At 37.1% G+C, this 22351-nt stretch overlaps 1 protein-coding gene across 4 annotated transcripts in view; it reads right to left on the bottom strand.

The window, feature by feature from the left end:
- LOC110442883 (serine-rich adhesin for platelets-like) overlaps positions 1-22351 on the bottom strand; it is a 205884-nt gene that overhangs the window by 99908 nt on the left and 83625 nt on the right. For all 4 annotated transcript variants that reach the window (XM_021486729.1, XM_021486732.1, XM_021486730.1 and 1 more), the window contains one exon: positions 14824-14955. In XM_021486729.1, the coding sequence (XP_021342404.1) occupies positions 14824-14955 (132 nt within the window). The remainder of the gene's footprint in view (positions 1-14823; positions 14956-22351) is intronic.

The following is a 22351-nucleotide window of genomic DNA, read 5'->3' as shown; positions in this document are numbered from 1 at the left end:
AAACTATCAGATATTTAATTGTTTTCTTACAAAAGGATGATAATATTACGCTCCATATTGAACCAAATCGTTCTTGATTGTTTCTTTGCTAGTAATAGAATGTTTGTAAACCCAAACCCTTGGTGTTTTATGATAAAGTGTCCCAATCATTAATGGCTTGCCCGTTGCTATATTTCATTATGTGCAGTACCAGAATGGTTTTAATAAATGGCCAATTAAGTCACTTAAACTCTTGTTCACTGTTCTGGATCATTGAGACACTTGTTCTCTATGAGAAATGTCCCCTATCTCTGTTGTCCATTATCTAACTGAAACATTGATTGCTACACTTTACATCTTACCCATAAATGTTGCAATCCTTGTCCAGTTCTGTTCAATTTAGTGTTATTGTCTGCCCCTTGTACAGTTTCTGATCAATTTAAGGGTCCACAGGGCCCCTTAAGTTCCTCTCCATTCACAAGCCCCTATATATAGCTATCAGAGGCTAGTGATGAGGGGTAGTTGAACCATTCCTCGCCAAGGTCACATCGTGCATTGCTTGTCTTTCTGGCCCATTAAACTCACTAAGTTGATGTGACATTATATTGTCTCTTTGGGATTTCATTCAATCTCCTACATCTGGTCGTCTGAGGATAAGGTCATGAATCTTAACATGGCAAATGGAACTGGATTTTACTTACAAGCTCAAGCAAGGTCAAATCTAAATTTGTTTCAAAATTAACATATTTTTTTGACATGCTCAGGATTATATTTTTATTCATTCAAACATATTTTTAAATAAACCTTATTATGACTCTTCCTCATCATATTGTCCTTCGAGAGACATTCTAACTGCACTCCTAACATTCAAATTTTCGAAAAAAATAAACATCAAACATAAATTTTCACCTTTTGATTCGTAGCTATGATTTTGTTATTAAAACAGAGCCCATGTTGACATAATCAAATTATTTTGAACCTTTTGTTTTAATTTCCATTTGAAATTAGGTCATGTGTGATTACTCTATAATTTGAGTTAGTAGACTGCCGCATCGTCACTCCTTCCCCTTGAGTCACATCATGACCCCCCCTCCCCCTCGAACCACGTTAATTAGTGCCACACAATTCAAGAAACCATCCCACACGTTACCTTGTCTGAATGACAGACGTTTTGTATAATAAAATTATGACTATTCTCTTAACAGGAATATTGTTTGGTAACATTGTAAGTTCTCCGAGATTAATTCCCTGAAACAAAAACTCATTTTTGAAATCTTAATTAAGGCCAACAAAAATGAATTTCTAGCAAACATATTACTCATGTATAAATATCTACGAAAAGAAAAGGTCAATTAACAGACAAAGAGTGCATATGAAATCAGACGACAGTACTAATATCTTTTGTTCTTCTCACTTAGCCGTAACGACTATAAAGAAGGACTAATGAAACTTAAGAGAAACAATTAGTAATTTTGGCGTATCTCAGAGCGATGGAGGTCAACATATGGTGTGTAAATAGGGGTACCCTCGTAACTGTCAGCATGTGTCATAGTTTATCATACGGCTCAATGTTCTAATGACATAATCATATGTCACGGGTCAAATTAGTCATATTACCAATATTACAGGGTTGTAAAAGTTACAACCATATTTAGTCCCGATATGTATACTGCCCATTCTACTCAATGTAAAAGTTACAACCATATTTAGCCCTGATAATAACTATTAGAGGGCTATACCTTCCCAGAAAATTATAAATCATTTCTCATCTCTATTACAGGCATCATACAGTCACAAATGTCTCATACCACAAGTTTTTCACCGGCGGTAGTTTTAGCGGATCGTGAGTTGAGTCGAGTAATTCTGTCCGCTTTCCAAATCTTGACCATATTCGGAATAATATTGTATACCATGCCCAAATAGCAAAAAAACTTTATCATTATATTAATGTAAACGTATATCATCTCCATTTGAATTAAAATATCATTACGACTAATGATTCGTGTCTATCTTTTCCAATTGTATTTTTTTAAATATTTGAATTCAGTTTCAGTTGTTATGGGATTAAAAATTGTCGTTATAACATCAAATACTGAAAAAAAATGGGGTTTTTTATGGTTTCAAAGCATTGCTCCATTATGGATCATTAGGTCAATGAACCATGATATAAATGGATCCACGGCACTTTTTTACCATCGTTAACATTTATTTTATTTCTAAATGGTTTCTCCTCAATTATGATGTGCTTGCAAAACATTTTTCGTTCTAGGAAAGCTGTAGATTGTTTTTGAACAAAACAAATATAATTGTTTTGGAATACCGCTGGGTATGCTTGATCCAGAGTGCTTTTAAACAATTTATTGCCTATAAAATTGCAGGATAATGGAGGATTGACAATTTTACCAACAATAGCCTGCAGTTTGTTCTTATTATTTTTATGGCTCTTGTATTGAAGAGTAACCCCTGCTGCTATTAATAGAACATGTGTACAAATTCAAGCTTTCGTCCATCTAATTATAAATTCATACAGGATTAATAACAGGATTTCTTTGACTAAACGCTGGACATTTCCATTAAATTGTGAAAGTCATCGCCATGGGAACATGCTTAATGTGTAACTCTTTTGTTCTGGAGGATATAAAATCTTTTGTCCATGGTCAAAAGATTGGTGACAGCTAATGTCCTATTTCAACTGGACACACGCAAATGTCTAAACGTCCTTTGTCCCTCCAACACATGTTGTTCTGGATTTTTTCAATTAACATCTTTTAAACATGTCGGCCATTTATTATCACCCCGTCAACTCCCGAGGGAGAGATCATTATTTGACTTTCAAATTTTGGCACTGCAACAGCACCATGTCCAACAACGGATTGGTTGGCTGGTCCTGAGAGGGAGCTAGCAAACAATTATAGGCATGTCAATGGTCCGTTACTTAATAACCAGCAGGGGGTGTCTGCTTAGGTCTCCAACTGACACGGCTAGAGATTAGGGGATGAAATGACACCCTGCCTGATGAAGATGCTTGTCGGTCAGCTGCAGCCGATCTGACGTATGATGATTATTGTTGAAACACAGAGTGCAACTCCCCTCAAACCTACGGAGAACCTCCTCCCAAATGTACTGGGTACAGTTGGAAATGCCTAGTTAGCTTACAAAAATATCAAAAATTTACACTCATTTTAGCAGTTTGAAATGATTCAATTTTCAGGTTTCTTGTCTTTAGACTTATAGTACTTTCCGTCCTTAAACAAAAGTAAAATTAAGCAACAAATTTTAGAAATTTTGAAGATACCAGTAGATAAAATTTACGTAAAAATTGATGTTAAGCTTTTCAGAATATTTAAAAAAAACGTGGCACAGTTCTCAAAGAATTAAGACCTGACCAAAAATGTCATTTCAGTTGAAATGAATAATTCGCCTTTGTTAATGAGCAACAGATCATCCTAATTGTGAACTCAAGAAAAACTTCAATGATTACGAAATTATTTCTTTGTCTTTTGTAGTTTTCAAAATTAAACAAATACACCTAGACACACAGATAGATACACATAACAAACATACAGAAGACAGAGACACCCAGAGAGATATACATAACAAACATACAGAAGACAGAGACATCTAGAGAGATATACATAACAAACATACAGAAGACAGAGACATCTAGAGAGATATACATAACAAACATACAGAAGACAGAGACATCTAGAGAGATATACATAACAAACATACAGAAGACAGAGACACCAAGAGAGATATACATAACAAACATACAGAAGACAGAGACACCAAGAGAGATATACATAACAAACATACAGAAGACAGAGACATCTAGAGAGATATACATAACAAACATACAGAAGACAGAGACACCAAGAGAGATATACATAACAAACATACAGAAGACAGAGACACCAAGAGAGATATACATAACAAACATACAGAAGACAGAGACACCCAGAGAGATATTCATAACAAACATACAGAAGACAGAGACATCCAGAGAGATATACATAACAGACATACAGAAGACAGAGACACTCAGAGAGATATCCATAACAAACATACAGAAGACAGAGACACCCAGAGAGATATACATAACAAACATACAGAAGACAGAGACATCCAGAGAGATATACATAACAAACATACAGAAGACAGAGACACTCAGAGAGATATACATAACAAACATACAGAAGACAGAGACACCCAGAGAGATATACATAACAAACATACAGAAGACAGAAACAAAACAATGGAATTGTTTAAACAACTAGAAAAGGTCTGTAAGACATAAATGGATGGGAAGGTACGCGACAGGACAGGAGGGATATGGGCAACACTATATGCCCCCCCCCCCATTTTATGGCAGGGGCATAAAAACGAATAGTAGAGTATCTGTCTAAGTAACCTTTACGTACTGAAATTCACCGACCATTTCTCCTCTACCATCACCTTTCTCTCCGCCTATTCTATCTCATTTCTCTCGCTATTCCAGAAGATGCTGGGATAATACAACTTGTTTAGATAATACAGTTCAATGTTTACTATGTCATGGTTAATTCTACCTGTTTCCAGGTAAAGCGACACATTCATCATTCCTAATTGTGCCAGCCTCACTCAGGTAACATATGTTTCTCTCTCTATAGTCTGGAACATGTGGAAGATTAAGAACAAAAAACTTCAACAAAGAACCATCCATAACCGAAACAAATCGATTACAAAATCCAGACATAAAATTTTGATATCAGTGTGGTAAAAACTTCAATATACCATCCAGTGCTGGTGCTCTTTATATAAATACACAAAGAAAAGTACAGACTTTCTTATTGTATTCTAAAAGGTGATCAATCAAATGTCAGAACATTTGAAAATAGAAAATAAGCTTAGGATAAAGCTTTATTACAAAAAAAACCCATTTCTATGGAGAATTCCTCCAGCCATCTGTATACTTGCTAGCACACACAGGTCAATATCCATTCACTGTAATATATTATTGCATAATTGAATTGTATACATTTGATCAAGAATGAACAATAAGATAAAAAAAAAAATCACTCATGAGAACAACTGCCATTACAAAGGGTACATTATCCCGAATATCACATCCAGAATGTTAAATAAACCTAAAACAACGATGTGTACGACCCCGATTGATCGCTGCACAGGAAATGAAAAACCAACAAAGGCAGAAGGGTGGAAACACCCCGACACATTGGAGAGTTATAATCAAACCATACAGCGGAGGATTAGGACACAATAAATCTGTTTAGAAACTGAAGCATGCTGGACTATAAGCCGTCTATTGAGGAAAGTCACGTCACTGTAACTATTAGTTCAGCCTCTGTAACCATATCTAGCAGTCGTAATGTGAAACTTCCTATCTGCCCTTTGTTAGATTGGATTCCAAAGTTTACAAACCTTAATCATCATCAGTGCTATCGCGCAGGTTGGTAATCGGTTATAAGTTAGATTGTAACACGATACACAGAAATCAAACACTAGCTTAGGGTGTTACGTAATATTTGACACTCGGCAGAAATTGAGAATCGCATTGAACATTAAATAAAAGAAACTTATTGATTCTTTTCGATCTCTTTGATCATGTGATGAAATGAACCGATATCAAGTTTTGATGACTGCAATGATCAGCTCCAATGAATAACAAAATGTGCACTATAGGCGATTTTCAGACAAATAATTGTAGCATTGTGTTTACTATGAGTAATCTCCCTTTATTTTGGCAATTTCCCTGTAATTAGGATAATTTCAAAGAGACTTTTACAGGGCGTTTTGTAATCACTGCACAATAGTATCACTTTTGTTTTCTAACAGCGCCCAGCTTGTTTGATCATGCAGGCTCACAGACACGTCTCCCGAAACACCATAAAAAACTCAATGACAGAGAGTACATGCCTATTTAAACAATGGAACTCAGTAACCTGGACTAGACAACATAAAAAATAAAAAATAAATGACGTGCATTATCAGGAACTTAACACAATGTAAAGGGAAAAACTGCTTCAGTGTTCTAGAATTTATTTTTAATACCGAAATCGACATGGATGCTGGCTGTCCTCAGAAGGTTGAGCTGATGACAGTTGAACTAGTCGCTTTCCGAACATTTATACATATGAGCTGAATCACTTTAACTAGACAATGAAAGGTTTCACATAAAATACTCCCGCTACTGCACACATTTCTATCAGTAAATGTCAAACAATTATATTTTCCGCTTTTGGATATCAAAACTGACGATACATCTGAAAGTCCTGAACTCTTCAAAATGATGAAAATGTTACGAGAGATATATTGTATTTAATTAATTCATTTCATATAATGGTCATCAGTACAGTTTTCATATAATGGTCATCAGTACAGGTTTCATATAATGGTCAACAGTACAGGTTTTATATAATGGTCATCAGTACAGGCTTATAATGGTCATCAGTACAGGTTAATAATGGTCATCAGTACAGGTTTAATATAATGGTCATCAGTACAGTTTGCATATAATGGTCATCAGTACAGGCTTTATATAATGGTCATCAGTACAGGATTTATATAATGGTCATCAGTACAGGATTCATATAATGGTCATCAGTACAGGTTAATAATGGTCATCAGTACAGGTTTTATAGAATGGTCATCAGTACAGGTTTTAAATAATGGTCATCAGTACAGGTTTTATAGAATGGTCATCAGTACAGGTTTTATAGAATGGTCATCAGTACAGGTTTTATAGAATGGTCATCAGTACAGGTTTTATAGAATGGTCATCAGTACAGGTTTTAAATAATGGTCATCAGTACAGGTTTTATAGAATGGTCATCAGTACAGGTTTATATAATGGTCATCAGTACAGTTTGCATATAATGGTCATCAGTACAGGCTTATAATGGTCATCAGTACAGGTTTTATAGAATGGTCATCAGTACAGGTTTTAAATAATGGTCATCAGTACAGGTTAATAATGGTCATCAGTACAGGTTTCATATAATGGTCATCAGTACAGGTGTCATATAATGGCATTATCTGAAATTGGTTCTATTTCCATACTTTTGAGTTCAATGTTATAATTAGGATGGGACAATATGCTTATAATACCGTACATAGTGTTTTATATACAAGTACACTCATTCATCAATATACACGTAATATATATCTTATACATGAAGGTTTGTCTACACACTGGAAGGAAGCTAAGGTTATTTCACTGTTTTCAAATTTCGCAATTATCTGTCAAATTTTGTTGGCATTTCAAATATAAATACTGTTAATACCACAGAACAATAGAAAGTTCAATCCTATCTACATCAGTTAAATATAAATCATCATTTGAGTTTAAATTTGATATTCTACTAGTATTTATTTCTGTAGGTCACTTGGGATGTTCTGCCAATATCAAACTTTTGCTGAAAAGGTTGTCAAAATAGGTGGAGTTTCAAATTACGTCATCATCTGACAGCAATATGAAATTGATACCCTCTTATGTCAATCACCGCACTGGATGTATCACAAGTTTAATTGAGGAGCGTATAATTTAAATAGTTAAGGTTACACAAATCGCTGTCCTTCGTAAATTAAAATGCTCAAATAAGATGTCTTTCTGTCTCGCTCTCGTATATCATGTGAAATCACCAAACATTTCACTCCGACAAAGATTTAAATCTGATGACACCAACAGCCTTCTCTCATTAAAATCAAATGAAACGTTCCTCTGTTGAGGAAAACTCTTTGACAAGTGTATGAGCATTAAAGACTTTCAGTCAGTTTTAGTCAATTTACAATACATTTGTTTTTGTAAAACATATACATAAGCCCCTGCTCCTCTTTTGATGGAAACAGAGCTAAACAGTTTAACTTAATTAAGAAATAAGGCTAAACGCAAAGTATAGCCAAAGTCAAGGAAGCAAAATATATAGGTCACAGTGACCTATATTTGATATTTTGGTGAAGTTTGTCTCAAGATGCATCCATATATGAAGTTTAATGAATGTTGGTGATCTAATGAAAGAGANCCCCCCCCCTTAAAGCAACTTTAATTCTCACCCTGGAAAGGATGAAAATAAAAACCATTGTAAGTTTCTTCCCCTTGTTTATCTAAAAAGGAAGATATTTGTTTTGCGAAAGGATGATATTATTTTTCGTGAAATGACGTAAATTCACGTTACTAATTACAGGACAAGTTTTTCAAATTTATGTAACAGTTGTTATCTTCTCATCCTTTTGCATATACCAGTAAAAGTATACAAAAGGACAAACAGACAAAATGTCATGAGTCAGCCACTGTTAAAATGAGATTTTCTTAATCTGACATATTTTTTTTCTACTTTTTGAATAAAAATAATTAAATATTTATTGAAAATATTGATATGTAGTCCAGTTAGCCACATGGATGGAGCCTGTTATATGCTGCTTATGACGACTGTATAAATGAACGAAGCCTTCTGTCTATCAATCCTGTTCACATTACAATAAGCCATGGACTGTAATGGTTGTTTAACATTTGTCTAATCTATCAAAGTCCATTTAGTCAAGCCCACAACTCCAATTACAGGGGTCCCCCAGCTCCCTTTAGGAAGTCGACATAATGGCTTTCCAATAAAATTATATGTCTCCGGGATGATTGTACATGTTGACATGGAGCACTACTGACAAAATGGTGTAATTTGGAGCTTTTAGCAGCTTCAGCCAATCAACAGATGGGTATGATTGCCCCGTCAAGGTGCTGCAACAAGTGTTTTGATTGATCAATTATCGGCAATTACTGCAACATAATGGAACCAGCAGAAATCCTTGAGATGAACATCATAAATAAACAACTTGTTTTGTTAACAAGGTCGGCAGGCTGTGTTATCAGTATCAGTCAAGTTTGCTTACAAACAGCGATCTCTATACTGTTAACCAGCTACGTATACAGTTAAAGATCATGAGGCAGGATTTTAAGGTTGGACTCAATAAATAGACAGAGGTACTCACAAAGACTCATTTGAGCTTATTCTTTATAAGACAATGTGAGAAAAGGGTTGAAGGTTGTACGCACTAAATATAACCAGAGGTGCTCGCAAATAAAAACTTATGTCTTTGAGCTTGTTCTTCAAAATACATTTTGAGCAAAAGGATGGGGATGGACTAACTATATAGGCTAATGAGGTATTTCTAACTAAAAACTCAGATCTCAGAGCTTGTTCTAGATGAAGACAACTTAAGTTGGAGTTTGAGGGTTGGAATCACTTTTTGATTGTAAGTTTGCTCTGCATATTTGGAAATCTGTGCTACAGGTAGCGGGACGAAAGTGGAGGTCTCGTTAATAGTACGTACTCACTACCGTATATAAGTATGAATACCATACTGTTTGTTCAAAATAAGCTCATTAGCCAGTTTTAGATGACAACAATAATGACCTTGAGTTGGAAGGTGAAGGGTAAGGGTTTGAGAATACCTGATTGAAGAATCCCCATATATATACACTATAACATGACCCTGTATTCCCCTTTCTCTGTTCCTCTAAAGAACAAGATGACTTTTTATAAATGAAGGACAAGGTCCTCGCTTTATCAGGGTAACGTTTCTCTGACAGTTTCTATCATAAGCTACTAACAGATACATTTCCAGTAATGTCCACCGAGTTTGAAGATTGAATTTGAATGATATTATGATCTACAGACATAGTATCAGAGATGAAGGGGGTGGGGAGAGGGTAAAGGGGTGGGGACAGGGTAAGAGGTTCGGGAGAGGGTAAAGGGGTGAGGACAGGGTAAGAGGTTCGGGAGAGGGTAAGGGGGTGGGGACAGGGTAAAGGGGTGGGGACAGGGTAAGAGGTTCGGGAGAGGGTAAGGGGGGGGGGAGAGGGTAAAGGGGTGGGAACAGGGTAAAAGGTTCAGGAGAGGGTAAAGGGGTGGGAACAGGGTAAAAGGTTCAGGAGAGGGTAAAGGGGTGAGGACAGGGTAAGAGTTTCGGGAGAGGGTAAGGGGGGGGGGACAGGGTAAGAGGGTCGGGAGAGGGGAAAGGGGTGGGGACAGGGTAAGGGGGTGGGGAGAGGATAAAGGGGTGAGGACAGGGTAAGAGGTTCGGGCGAGGGTAAAAGGGTGGGGACAAGGTAAGAGGTTCGGGAGAGGGCAAGGGGGTGGGGACAGGGGAAAGGGGGGGGGACAGGGGAAGAGGATCGGGAGAGGGTAAAGGGGGGGGGTCAGGGTAAGAGGTTCGGGCGAGGGTAAAAGGGTGGGGACAAGGTAAGAGGTTCGGGAGAGGGTAAGGGGGGGGGGAGAGGGTAAGGGGGTGGAGAGAGGGTAAAGGGGTGAGGACAGGGTAAGAGTTTCGGGAGAGGGTAAGGGGGGGGGGAGAGGGTAAGGGGGTGGAGAGAGGGTAAAGGGGTGGGGACAGGGTAAGGGGATGGGGAGAGGGTTTCCTTCAGACAAATTTGTGTTTTTGATGTAAAACCTTGTTTTTATCTATGTCCTCTTTCTTCAGCAGTTAACTCCCATCACATCATCTATCCATCCGTTCTCCGAGAATTCTGAATCTGACACTGGTCTAGTACAAAAAACGAACAACTTAGAACAGAGGCTCAGATCATCACCGATGGAAACAGGATAAAAATAGATCATCAAACATAAAAAACATGTATTAATCGTATATGATTTACCCCGCCATATAGCTGTGCGTAGAGGCAATGAACACGATCTAATACATGCATGACTATCAGCAAATGTTGGCAGAACCATCAGAAACCGGAACCCCAGGTGAGACCTCACAGATAAGGACACTTGTTCATAAACAACTTTTACTTAACAACAATCGTGTTTGTTTTCTCCAAGCTGTAAGCCTCATGCACAAAGAGATGAACAGTTTCTGACATGTAAAATTCTTTTTCCTCTCCAATTTCCCACCAAACACCTTGATGAAAAACTTTCAATTTGGATATGGAAATGGACAATTCTAAAATCCAGAAGCTTTAAACATGAATAAAACTGCCTCAAACAGGAATTAAACAATCTGAGAGGCTGACTAACAAGTATTTTTTGTGCTGTCTGAGTGACACAAACGACTTTGCCACCAGGGGAAACTGCTCTTCACAAGTCTTATCGGACATCAAAGCCAGCCATTCTTCACACTCCCCCATCTCAATACAACCTGGGTTTTAGATAATCTACCCATTATTACACCGGAATGTTCCCCGTCACCTTCACTCTATATAACCATAGGGTATGTGCTGGGTATTCCAAAGATAAGGCAAGAATTTTGAAAATCTTTTATCCATAATTTGTTTTTTTCCAGTTGGCAAAAGCAACGTTACACTATGAAAACATAATTGACTTTTAGATACTTCATTAAAACAAGATCAGGCCCTAATTTCTTACATCAATTAAAAAAACTGGTCTTTCAAGTATAAGCTTAAAGTACCACAGAGCAATTAATTGTTTGGTCCTGCAATTGAGAGAAAGGAAGATAATTTCATGGTTTGTGTTTTATTCAAATTTTTACGATGCGATTATAGCAATGAAGAATCAGACAGAGTCTACATCCTTACTATATTAATGATGATAATTGAAGAAATGCTAACAATGAATTTACCACTGAATTATATTTATTGCACAAAGCCCATTTTCTGCTTGTAATAGCATTTATACGTCTTCTTGTCTTTAAAAGCAGGCATCATAATAATGTTGAAAGTGTGTCTACCCATGGGAGGCTTTAGGTTCGAATCACTATGAAAGCAGTAGCTTAGAACAATATATACCTCACACTGGGTGTTTCAGTCTACTCAGCTGTATACATGGGTACCTGCACTGGAAGAAATCTTCCAAACTTTGGCGTCTTTTGATAGAATCAGACAGGGTCTACATCAACACTCGATTACATTATGCTACTGAAACTTGGTTGTAGCTCAAATTGACTTAGTGCATGATTAGACTCAGAAACTCTTTCTTTTCCTCTTAAAAAGGTCACCATGACATCAATCAGAAACATTTCATCACAGATTGTACAAAAATGTCATTCTGTTATTGTTTTTAGACATTTCATCATTACTACATCGTAGAGATTGTTGTGTTATATACCATTTTTAACATGGATCTCAACGACAACTGATGTTAAGCGTTTTTGTATTACTTCATTGTCATCTAAAAAAACGTGTTAGATTTACTCCACTGAGTGTTAAATTGACAATTTAATGTCAATGGAACCTCGGAAGCAAGAACAGGATCATAGAGTCTGCTGACAACTAAACGTGTACATGTGTATCAGTAAACTACCTATTTATCCCCAGTTTATGTTATAGCATGTATAGTGACCTAACACAAGTTCGACATTGATCTGTGATATACATGAATTTTAATGACGGACCTCTTTGGCTTGTTCTATCCTGATTGACGGCCCTGTAACCACCAGTTAGGACTTATCTACAAATCCCCCGGGAGAATGCTTCCTCAAATCAAATTAATAGATTTGCGGAAAGTCAAACAGATTCTGGAGATAGAATCAAACTGGACCGACATGTAACAGTTAAAACAGATCTATTGGAGCGGGTTGTAATGGGATAAACTGTATCGGTCTCCAGAGAATATATAAAAATTACCATTGAAATCAAATTTGTCAGTAATGGGAGTTATGACATCAGCAGTGCACAGGCCCTGTAAATAGATAAATCTATAATACACTACAGGTTCTTCATGTTAACAGCTAAATAATAACATATTTAAAAGTAAGCCTCCTTCATACTCCCAAAACAAACATCCAAAATACAGAATCTGTGACATAGTTAATGAAGACTTTCAAAATGTTTACATCCAGGAACTGAAAAGTCCAAAATTTGTCATCTCATCCTTGGGACTATTTTTTTCGGAAATCAAAATGTCCATAATACTGTGCCACATAACCAAGTGATGTTAAGATAGATTTTGTATTACTGTTCATTTCTGGAGGAATTCCAATCTGATATAAAGATATCTTGAGATAGAGAAATACTATAATGCTTCAGTAGCGACACCTAAGGAAGCTAACAGTAAATACCATAGCAGATGTTTCACAGGAATCTAGAAGTGTGACCAAGTGTGTAGAATTATCACAATTTAGTTATATAGTTATCACCCACTGATCATGAAGTGCCATTGTTTTATAAATGACGGAAGTTATATATCTTAAATACATAAGGGTGCTCATGCCTCCCAAAATAATCAAGGAGTTACTTCCCTTTAAACAAGTAGGTAGATCATTTTACACAAAGTACTGGGAGGACAATACTATTGTACTGTAGATAGAATACAGCAATAGCCTTTCAAAATATCTTTTGACAGAAGTCATTTAACGGCTTATTTACAGTCTTGCATTTTATGAAATAAATTTGAATGCTACTTCAAAATTAAGAATAACACTTTCACAGTAAAATTTTGATTCTTAGATGGTTTCAAAAGATTGTGCCTATCTTCCTTAAGTTTAACTACAAAATCTGTTCACATAAAATACTAAAACAAACATTACCATAGGATTATAGCATTAAAATTCTCTTTAAGATACTGTATAATTTTTTTTAAAGGATTTAATTTCCTTTTTATTTGAAACACATTACAGAGATTTATTAACACCATATTGTGTGACACTTCTGATTTCATTACACTAATGCATTGATTCAGACTCCCCTACAATCGATAATAGATTTATCCTAATCAATGAAATACCCAGTCCTATACAAAACAAAGGGGTTCGGAAATTAAACTCACCAAAAAACCTCAACAGATGTGGTTTTATGAAGAATTAAATCTTAATTTATGCCATATTGACACGTGCAACATCAGCAAGATTACAACAGATTCTGTTTCTTCTGATCAATTTCCGATTGGACCAAACATCAAATGGACTTGGCTGAAATCCTCAAACATCTCTAGGATACAGATTTTATCTAATTTGCATGAAAATGACATCCATCTGTGATGATTTTTCCGTTGCATAATTGGACACTTTTTCAACCAGATTATTTGCTAATTTACAATTTTGTCTGTTAAGTATTGGGTATTGTGTAAATGGTGGGATTTATTCTGACAAAAATAATCTTGATCGTTTTGATGTTTGACACAATCAGGGCCAATAAAGTACAATGGTGTGTATTCAGTGAAAATGATCACATTGTTAACTATCATCCAATAATCAAGTTATTTCACATAAAATCATTAGCTATTTTCTATCAATGGTTATCTTGGAATCTACATCTTAAGTGGGATACCCAATACAACTGAAAGTTGAGGAAACCAACCACATATACCAACAACTTTCCTTCCTTAGCAATGTTTCAATAACACATTACTCAAGGGAAGCTTGGGGACTTCACCTCTTCTGTATTGGGATACATGTAATGGCCAGGGTGGTTATTGTAAATGAACATACTTAAGTTATGGTAATTAATTACTGAAATGAATTTCACGGTTCATTTTTGGGCTGGGCTTCTTAATTATTCACAAGTTTGAATTTTAAGAAAAACCAAAATCAGAGAAACTAAAATATACCGTTTAAAGCATTAATTGTTAATCCAAATGCCACTAATTCCGTTGTTTCTCTATTCGACCGGTGTTTTAGGAGACAAATCGTCCATTTTCTTTACAAAATTGTGCCAATAATCCTGCCATCTCACAACTCTGCCATTTTAGCAGGGAACAAAGATGGCTAGACTATTGAAGTCCCATGAAGCACCAGTTTATCAAAAAATTGAAACCAGTCTTTGACATATATCTCTTAATCCATTCATCTGAGAATTTCTTCGAAACACTTTTATTTACAGGTATTGTGTTTCTTAATTAGTGAAGAAGTACACTGCTAAATTAGCTACTTAAATATAATATAAATTCTTACCCCAGTTCTCTCCCCTTTATGACGTGCAATGTCGCGCTGTAACTTAGAAACTTGTTGTTTCTCTCTCCTGGCGTTGTGTCTCTCCTCGCTGAGTTTCCGACTGAGGTCCTCAATCTTCCTCTCCAGTACATCCTACAAAATATAGAAAATCTGATTGATAACCAGCTCAGGTGAACATGTTCTGTAATAGAATGCAGTGGACAGTTTCTACAGTGTTGTAGTAGACATGTTCTGTAATAGACAGATTCTGAAGTATGAAGGTTTTGTACTAAACAGTTTCTGTATTAGACAGGTTCTGTAATAGACAGGTTCTGAAGTATAACAGTGTTGTACTAATGTTTCTGTAGTAGACAGGTTCTGAAGTATAAAGGTGTTGTACTAAACAGTTTCTGTATTAGACAGGTTCTGTAATAGAAAGGTTCTGAAGTATAACAGTGTTGTACTAAAGTTTCTGTAGTAGACAGGTTCTGTAATAGACAGGTTCTGAAGTATAAAGGTTTTGTACGAAACAGTTTCTGAGTAGACAAGGTGTAATGATGTGATATAAAGCATCCCCTGTCAAGTAATAACTGTTAAATAGATGTAATGTCTCTCAAAATGTTCTTTCAAAATAGGTATTCTCTCAAGACTTGTATTTTAATATTTAATAATGTTGTACCATTTGTTTGAAGCATTTTTAATTGTATATTATGTTTTTGACATGTAAAAAAAGTTCTTTGATTTAATTGATCTTACCCGATTTAACTCATTAAATCAATCAATCTTTTAATTGGAATAGTTTGAATGTGTCTTCAGGGGTGAATGAGTTAATATGTCCTTATAAAAAACATTGGGTCTCTATATAAACTTGTCATATTGCACCTCAAAACGAAGATGGTTACTAACGACAGTATATACATTTGGTCTCTCAAGACATGTACTCTATTAAACAGTTTATACAATAATGATTTTACAAGACCGGTGGTTTCTCCAGTGAGAAACAGAACGTTTTCCACAGATTTACCTGATTTACGTGATGAAGGTTCGTTATAGTGACTTTTCTACAAGTCAATTATCATATAGACATCAAAGATACTTCCCTACACACAAACAGGTCAGTCTTTATACTTTCTCATGGGAGATATTTTTTTTGCATTTTTTAGATAATACAAGAATTCTTAGCACCAGCAGCCAAATCAATCCATCACCAGTGGGACTATTATCTCCCCTGTGTGTGTGTGGTAAGGTGTGTACGGGTAGGGGGTGCTGATGGGGTACCAGAGAGGGGTGCTGACAGGGGGAAGGAATGGGACAATGATGAGGTACCAGACAGGGGCACTGACAGGGGTAAGGAATGGGATAATGATGAGGTATCAGACAGGGGTGCTGACAGGGAGAAGGAATGGGACAATGATGAGGTACCAGACAGGGGCACTGACAGGGGGAAGGAATGGGACAATGATGAGGTACCATACAGGGGCACTGACAGGGGTAAGGAATGGGACAATGATGAGGTACCAGAGAGGGGCACTGACAGGGGTAAGGAATGGGATAATAATGAGGTACCAGACAGGGGCACTGACAGGGGTAAGGAATGGGATAATGATGAGGTACCAGACAGGGGTGCTGACAGGGGTAAGGAATGGGACAATGATGAGGTACCAGACAGGGGCACTGACAGGGGGAAAGAATGGGACAATGATGAGGTATCAGACAGGGGCACTGACAGGGGTAAGGAATGGGACAATGATGAGGTACCAGACAGGGGCACTGACAGGGGTAAGGAATGGGCAATGATGAGGTACAGAGAGGGGCACTGACAGGGGTAAGGAATGGGATATCATGGGGTATCAGAGAGGGGTGCTGACAGGGGAAGGAATGGGATATGATGGGGTATCAGAGAGGAGTGCTGACAGGGGGAAGGAATTGGACAATGCGATGAGGCACCAAAGAGAGGAGCTAATAGGGATAAGGAATAGGACAATGTGATGAGGTACCAGAGAGGGGTGCTAATAGGGGTAAGGAATGGGACAATGATGATCGAGGAACCAGACAGGGGCACCGAAAGGGGTAGGAAATAGGACAATGCTGAAGTGCCAGAGAGCGTTGTGATGGGTTTATGAAAAGGATACCAACAAGAGCCAGAGAGTAGCTGGTAGGGTGTTGATGGGACACAACAGAGTGTTATAGGGGTTCTGAGTGGGGTGAGGAAGGGACTCAGAGAGAGTAGCTGGTAGGGTGTTGATGGGACACAACAGAGTGTTATAGGGGTTCTGAGTGGGGTGAGGAAGGGACTCAGAGAGAGTAGCTGGTAGGGTGTTGATGGGACACAACAGAGTGTTATAGGGGTTCTGAGTGGGGTGAGGAAGGGACTCAGAGAGAGTAGCTGGTAGGGTGTTGATGGGACACAACAGAGTGTTATAGGGGTTCTGAGTGGGGTGAGGAAGGGACTCAGAGAGAGTAGCTGGTAGGGTGTTGATGGGACACAACAGAGTGTTATAGGGGTTCTGAGTGGGGTGAGGAAGGGACTCAGAGAGAGTAGCTGGTAGGGTGTTGATGGGACACAACATAGTGTTATAGGGGTTCTGAGTGGGGTGAGGAAGGGACTCGGAGAGATGAGCTGGTAGGGTGTTGATGGGACACAACAGAGTGTTATAGGGGTTCTGAGTGGGGTGAGGAAGGGACTCAGAGAGATGAGCTGGTAGGGTGTTGATGGGACATGACAGAGTGTTATAGGGGTTCTGAGTGGGACGAGGAAGGGACTCAGAGAGAGTAGCTGGTAGGGTGTTGATGGGACACAACAGTGTTATAGGGGTTCTGAGTGGGGTGAGGAAGGGAGTCAGAGAAAGTAGCTGGTAGGGTGTTGATGGGACACAACAGAGTGTTATAGGGGTTCTGAGTGGGGTGAGGAAGGGACTCAGAGATGAGCTGACCTGGTAGGTTGTTAACGATACTAACATGGTACTACAATAGATGTACATGTGTTGATGTGGATGGGATTGGGAGGCTGATGAAATATTACTTATAGAGAGGAATTGAGAAAAGGTAGGGATAATTTGGGGGAGACACACTGGACAGTTTAACATGTCCTGATTTCAAGTGTTAGGGAGGGAAAGATGATTATATGTATATCTGTTTGAAACCAAGGATATCAGGTGGGGGAATGGAGCAGGTACTTGTCTGCTAAAAGGGAGACAATTAGGCTCTACAGGAATATCTGTAGGAGACCCAATGACCACCAAAGTGGTTGGGGAGGGAGAGTACTGATGATGATATCATGATCAGGTGGGGGTATGGAGGAGGTACTGGTCTGTAACTGGGAGACAATTAGGCTCTACAGGAATACCTGTAGGAGACCTGAATGACCACCAAAGACCAAATCTAAAATCATATCAACATTCATTTCACAAACTGGATACAGATGCAGCCATTATAATACATGAGGTAAATAACTATGCATGCAGAGGTCAAAGGTTAGGAATTAACCTATATTTTTCCCTTTTCTTAATTTAGGGGCTTAAATTAAGTGACTTTCATACCTGATTTTAATATAGCAAAATGAATATTTTACTCCACATAGTTCTGAACTGAAGTCTTGTTTACAGAATGGTATATAATAAAATCCTGCAGTTTCATAAACAAATTCAATCTTTGATACAACAGATTTATAGGCTATTTATTAGCCAACAGGGTTCTTTGACATACAGGATGAAACATTTAGGGGTCAGAAGTTGTTTGCTGTAACTGTATCAGGCAAACCACTAAAGTGTTCTCTTTAACTCATTCACCCCTGAAATTTCATAATGAACTATTCCAACCTTTGAATTGGAGGAGTTCAAATGTGTCTTCAGGGGTGAATGAGTTAAGGATCCTTGCCCCACTACAGACAAAACACTAGAGAATTCCACTTCTGTATTTTGTACATGAAGCATACATTTCTGGTTATCCACAAGAATACTGGAAAACACAAATGCAAAATATACTTTGTCTTATCTGTCAAAATGCGGTTAACGATTTATTTCAGTCTGCCATATGACGGCCCCTTTCAGTAAAGAACAACTCAACCACAATATAGATTGCACCTGTATAACGTATGACTAGACACTACGTTACAGAGAAGACACCTTGTATCACAATTACTGTTCAAGGGAGGCAACTCTTACAGACTTGCCAAAATTATATACACAGATCCCACAAAAACATCAGTCTCATTACAGTTAACTTTCTCATCCTATAGAAGAAACTAAATCATGGATGACATATAGACAAGTGTACACAGCTCTAACAGTTAGTAAGCAGACTGGCCATCACACTGATGTTATAATGCAGCGTTCATTATTGTATCCGGCAGCTTCTATAATCCTTTCAAAAAACAGAAGCAACCGTTTGTAAGAGTACAGATTTGTTTATATTCAAAGCAAGTAAATTCATCTGAAGTTGATTGTGATACAACTATATGTATCTCTGGCACCCTCCACTGTTTGTAAAAAATCCAAACACACAATCATCTGTTTCTTCAAGTGACAACTAGTAAAGATGTGTGTATAGATACTTCTATTTTATTGTCGTCTACAGGATTAATGGTATCTGACACCTAAGGGGAAAATTCCAAACTTTCACATCAGCGAGGGAGGTTGTAAACATTAATGTAACAGAAAATGTATCTGTCTGAACCCGATAGGGTGTGGCAATTTACAGTGGAATCAAGCTTCTAGTCAGGTCAAACATCTCATAGGTCAAACATCTCGTAGGTCAAACATCTCATAGGTCAAACATCTCATAGGTCAAACATCTTGTAGGTCAAACATCTCGTAGGTCAAACTTCTAATAGGTTAAACTTCTCATAGGTCAAACATCTCGTAGGTTAAACATCTCATAGGTCAAACATCTTGTAGGTCAATCATCTCATAGGTCAATTATCTCATAAGTCAAACATCTCATAGGTCAAATATCTCATAGATCAAACATCTCATAGGTCAAACATTTCATAGGTCAAACTTCTCATAGGTCAAACTTCTAATAGGTTAAACTTCTCAAAGGTCACATTTCTTGTAGGTCAAATATCTCATACATCTAATAGGTCAAATATCTCGTAGGTCAAACATCTCTTAGGTTCTAGAAGGTCACTCTTCTGATTTGTGTTAGAGGTAACAGTTTATACAATGGGAGTTGTAATCAATGTACAACTGTTTATCTTGACTGCTGTTTTTTCTATTAAGGTGAAATTCCACCAGAGATATAAGGTCGGTAAAATATCATCTTTATAGTAGAGAATTTCGTAAGTAAATCAGACCTGACTTTAACATTATAGGCTTATCTTGTACATACACTCAGATTTATCATACTTTTCATTAAGTTTGGATTTTACTTATTAAATATCATCAGATAATCTCTGCATAACCAACAAATTCTAACATAAAGATAATTTTAAATCGACTTCCCGTGGTCACACCTGTCCCGTGCTTCCTTGGGACTGATAACATTAGATAGCCACAGATCAAACCTTTCAGTAAACAAAAGGCTGCCATTTAGTGTCATCTATCCCATTTATTTAGCAAAGTGTCAAATGTAATATTTTCTTAGCAAACTCAAAGTCAACGGTTTACACATGCTCTAAATAGGTCAGTATGCTATAAATAGGTCAGTCAGTATGCTCTAAATAGGTCAGTATGCTATAAATAGGTCAGTCAGTATGCTATAAATAGGTCAGTTTGCTATAAATAGGTCAGTAATGCTAATGACTTCATGTGTGCAAAGACAATGTGAAACCACAGGAAATATACTATATCCCTCAAGCAATACTTTTAATTTTTTTATTCTATCAATACAAAATTCAGCCAAGTCGGGGCAAAAGTAGATGGTATATGTATTCATTTTAACAAATTACATTTATATTGAGGCATGTAATGTTATTCTAGTGGGGCTTTAAGAACCGTGAGCTAAGATCTAGAATCTACATTAAACTATAACAGGGAATCATATCACACCTCCATGAATAGTTCATAAAACATTTATTTACTGTTTTATTTGTTAAGTTGTAAATCATCTCTTCTAAATTTGAAATATTTTAATGTTAATATCTTGTTATTACAGTATGCAGCAATATAAAGTTCTAGGTAGTGTTTTAATGTGAGTTTTGGCACAATGTTCTGTAATCAAAGGGACAGTACTCTAGCATTAACTGTAATACCAGGATATCAAACCCGTGTGATTCAGCACTTAAACCGTTTAATTGCCAATAAATCTGAAGCACAAAATAAAGCAGAGAAGTTAACACCCTTTAACTTCCCCAGTGACATGCAACAATGACCCTTAATGTTATCTCAGTCTGAATCGTAGAAAAAAACACATTCTGACAATTTTCATTGGCAATCACCTGTCTGTATATAGTCCCATACAATACAACCTAGAGATTAACTCTGGACCAGCCCCGAACATCAGTAACTAGACTTTTATACAGAGTGATAGTAGGTCTCTTTATGAGCAATCATGAGTCACTTGAACCATTATAAATTCTGTGGTTATATATATACATTTATGTATATCTTTAACAATACATTAAAATTTCACTTTCTTTTGGCCTCAATATTTTACCTTCAAATAGACATAACACTGGACTTTTAACTAATGACAATGACCTTTGATGAATTAACAGCTGATAGAGATCCATATTTGACCTTTACAAATTTAACGAGTTTTCAGCCTTAATCTTTTTACCTACAACAAACATCACTTTTAGGCCTCGACACTTTATAGCACGGAGCTCCTATCAACAACAGCCAGAAATGTATTCTATAATGAACTTTTGACAATAAATGACAGAAAATATATCCAATCTGCACATTGAGATTTTGATAAACCTTCGACGAAATGTTAATCAGTCCTGTATGGTTCAGGGACACAATATCTATGGGGTTTTTTCATCACATTTAAACCAATATCATTTTTTTTATAATTACCACCAGATCATATCTGATATTGAAGTCAGAAAAAATATGAACATTAACAAATTTTTTCAATTGATATTTGTTCCTAATCAGAATGGTGATCACTTGCTGGGATTGTAATCAGAAAATACAAGTCCCTAGATTACATGGAACTCCCACTTAGTAGTTATTCCCAGCGTTTTACAGAATGGCATCAATCTTGTTTTCCAGAAGGTATGAAATGTAAGAAGACTGTAGGACCAAAAGAATCAAGCAGCATTTCTACTAAAACATAGTCACATCAGAGACGGCCACAGTAGAGAAGTGGCCACCTGTGGAGAAAGTGATGATCTCTTCAAAGTGGCCAAAACAGCTTCTGGGGTTTGAGGTATTGGCTTAAAACAGATCCAACTCTGTAGCATTGTTAGCATACTTCTGTGATGTTATACTGGGAAGGTCTACAGCTAACAGTGACAACTCTCCCAGCATTGTTAGCATACTTCTGTGATGTTATACAGGGGAAGGTCTATAGCTAACAGTGACAACTCTCCCAGCATTGTTAGCATACTTCTGTGATGTTATATAGGGAGGTATACAGCTAACAGTTACAACTCTCCAAGCAT

This window comes from Mizuhopecten yessoensis, unplaced genomic scaffold, assembly GCF_002113885.1.
Source record: "Mizuhopecten yessoensis strain PY_sf001 unplaced genomic scaffold, ASM211388v2 scaffold716309, whole genome shotgun sequence".
Classification (NCBI taxonomy): Eukaryota; Metazoa; Mollusca; class Bivalvia; order Pectinida; family Pectinidae; genus Mizuhopecten; species Mizuhopecten yessoensis.
The sequence above is the reverse complement of the archived record's forward strand: the minus strand, read 5'-3'. Positions and strand labels throughout refer to the sequence as shown.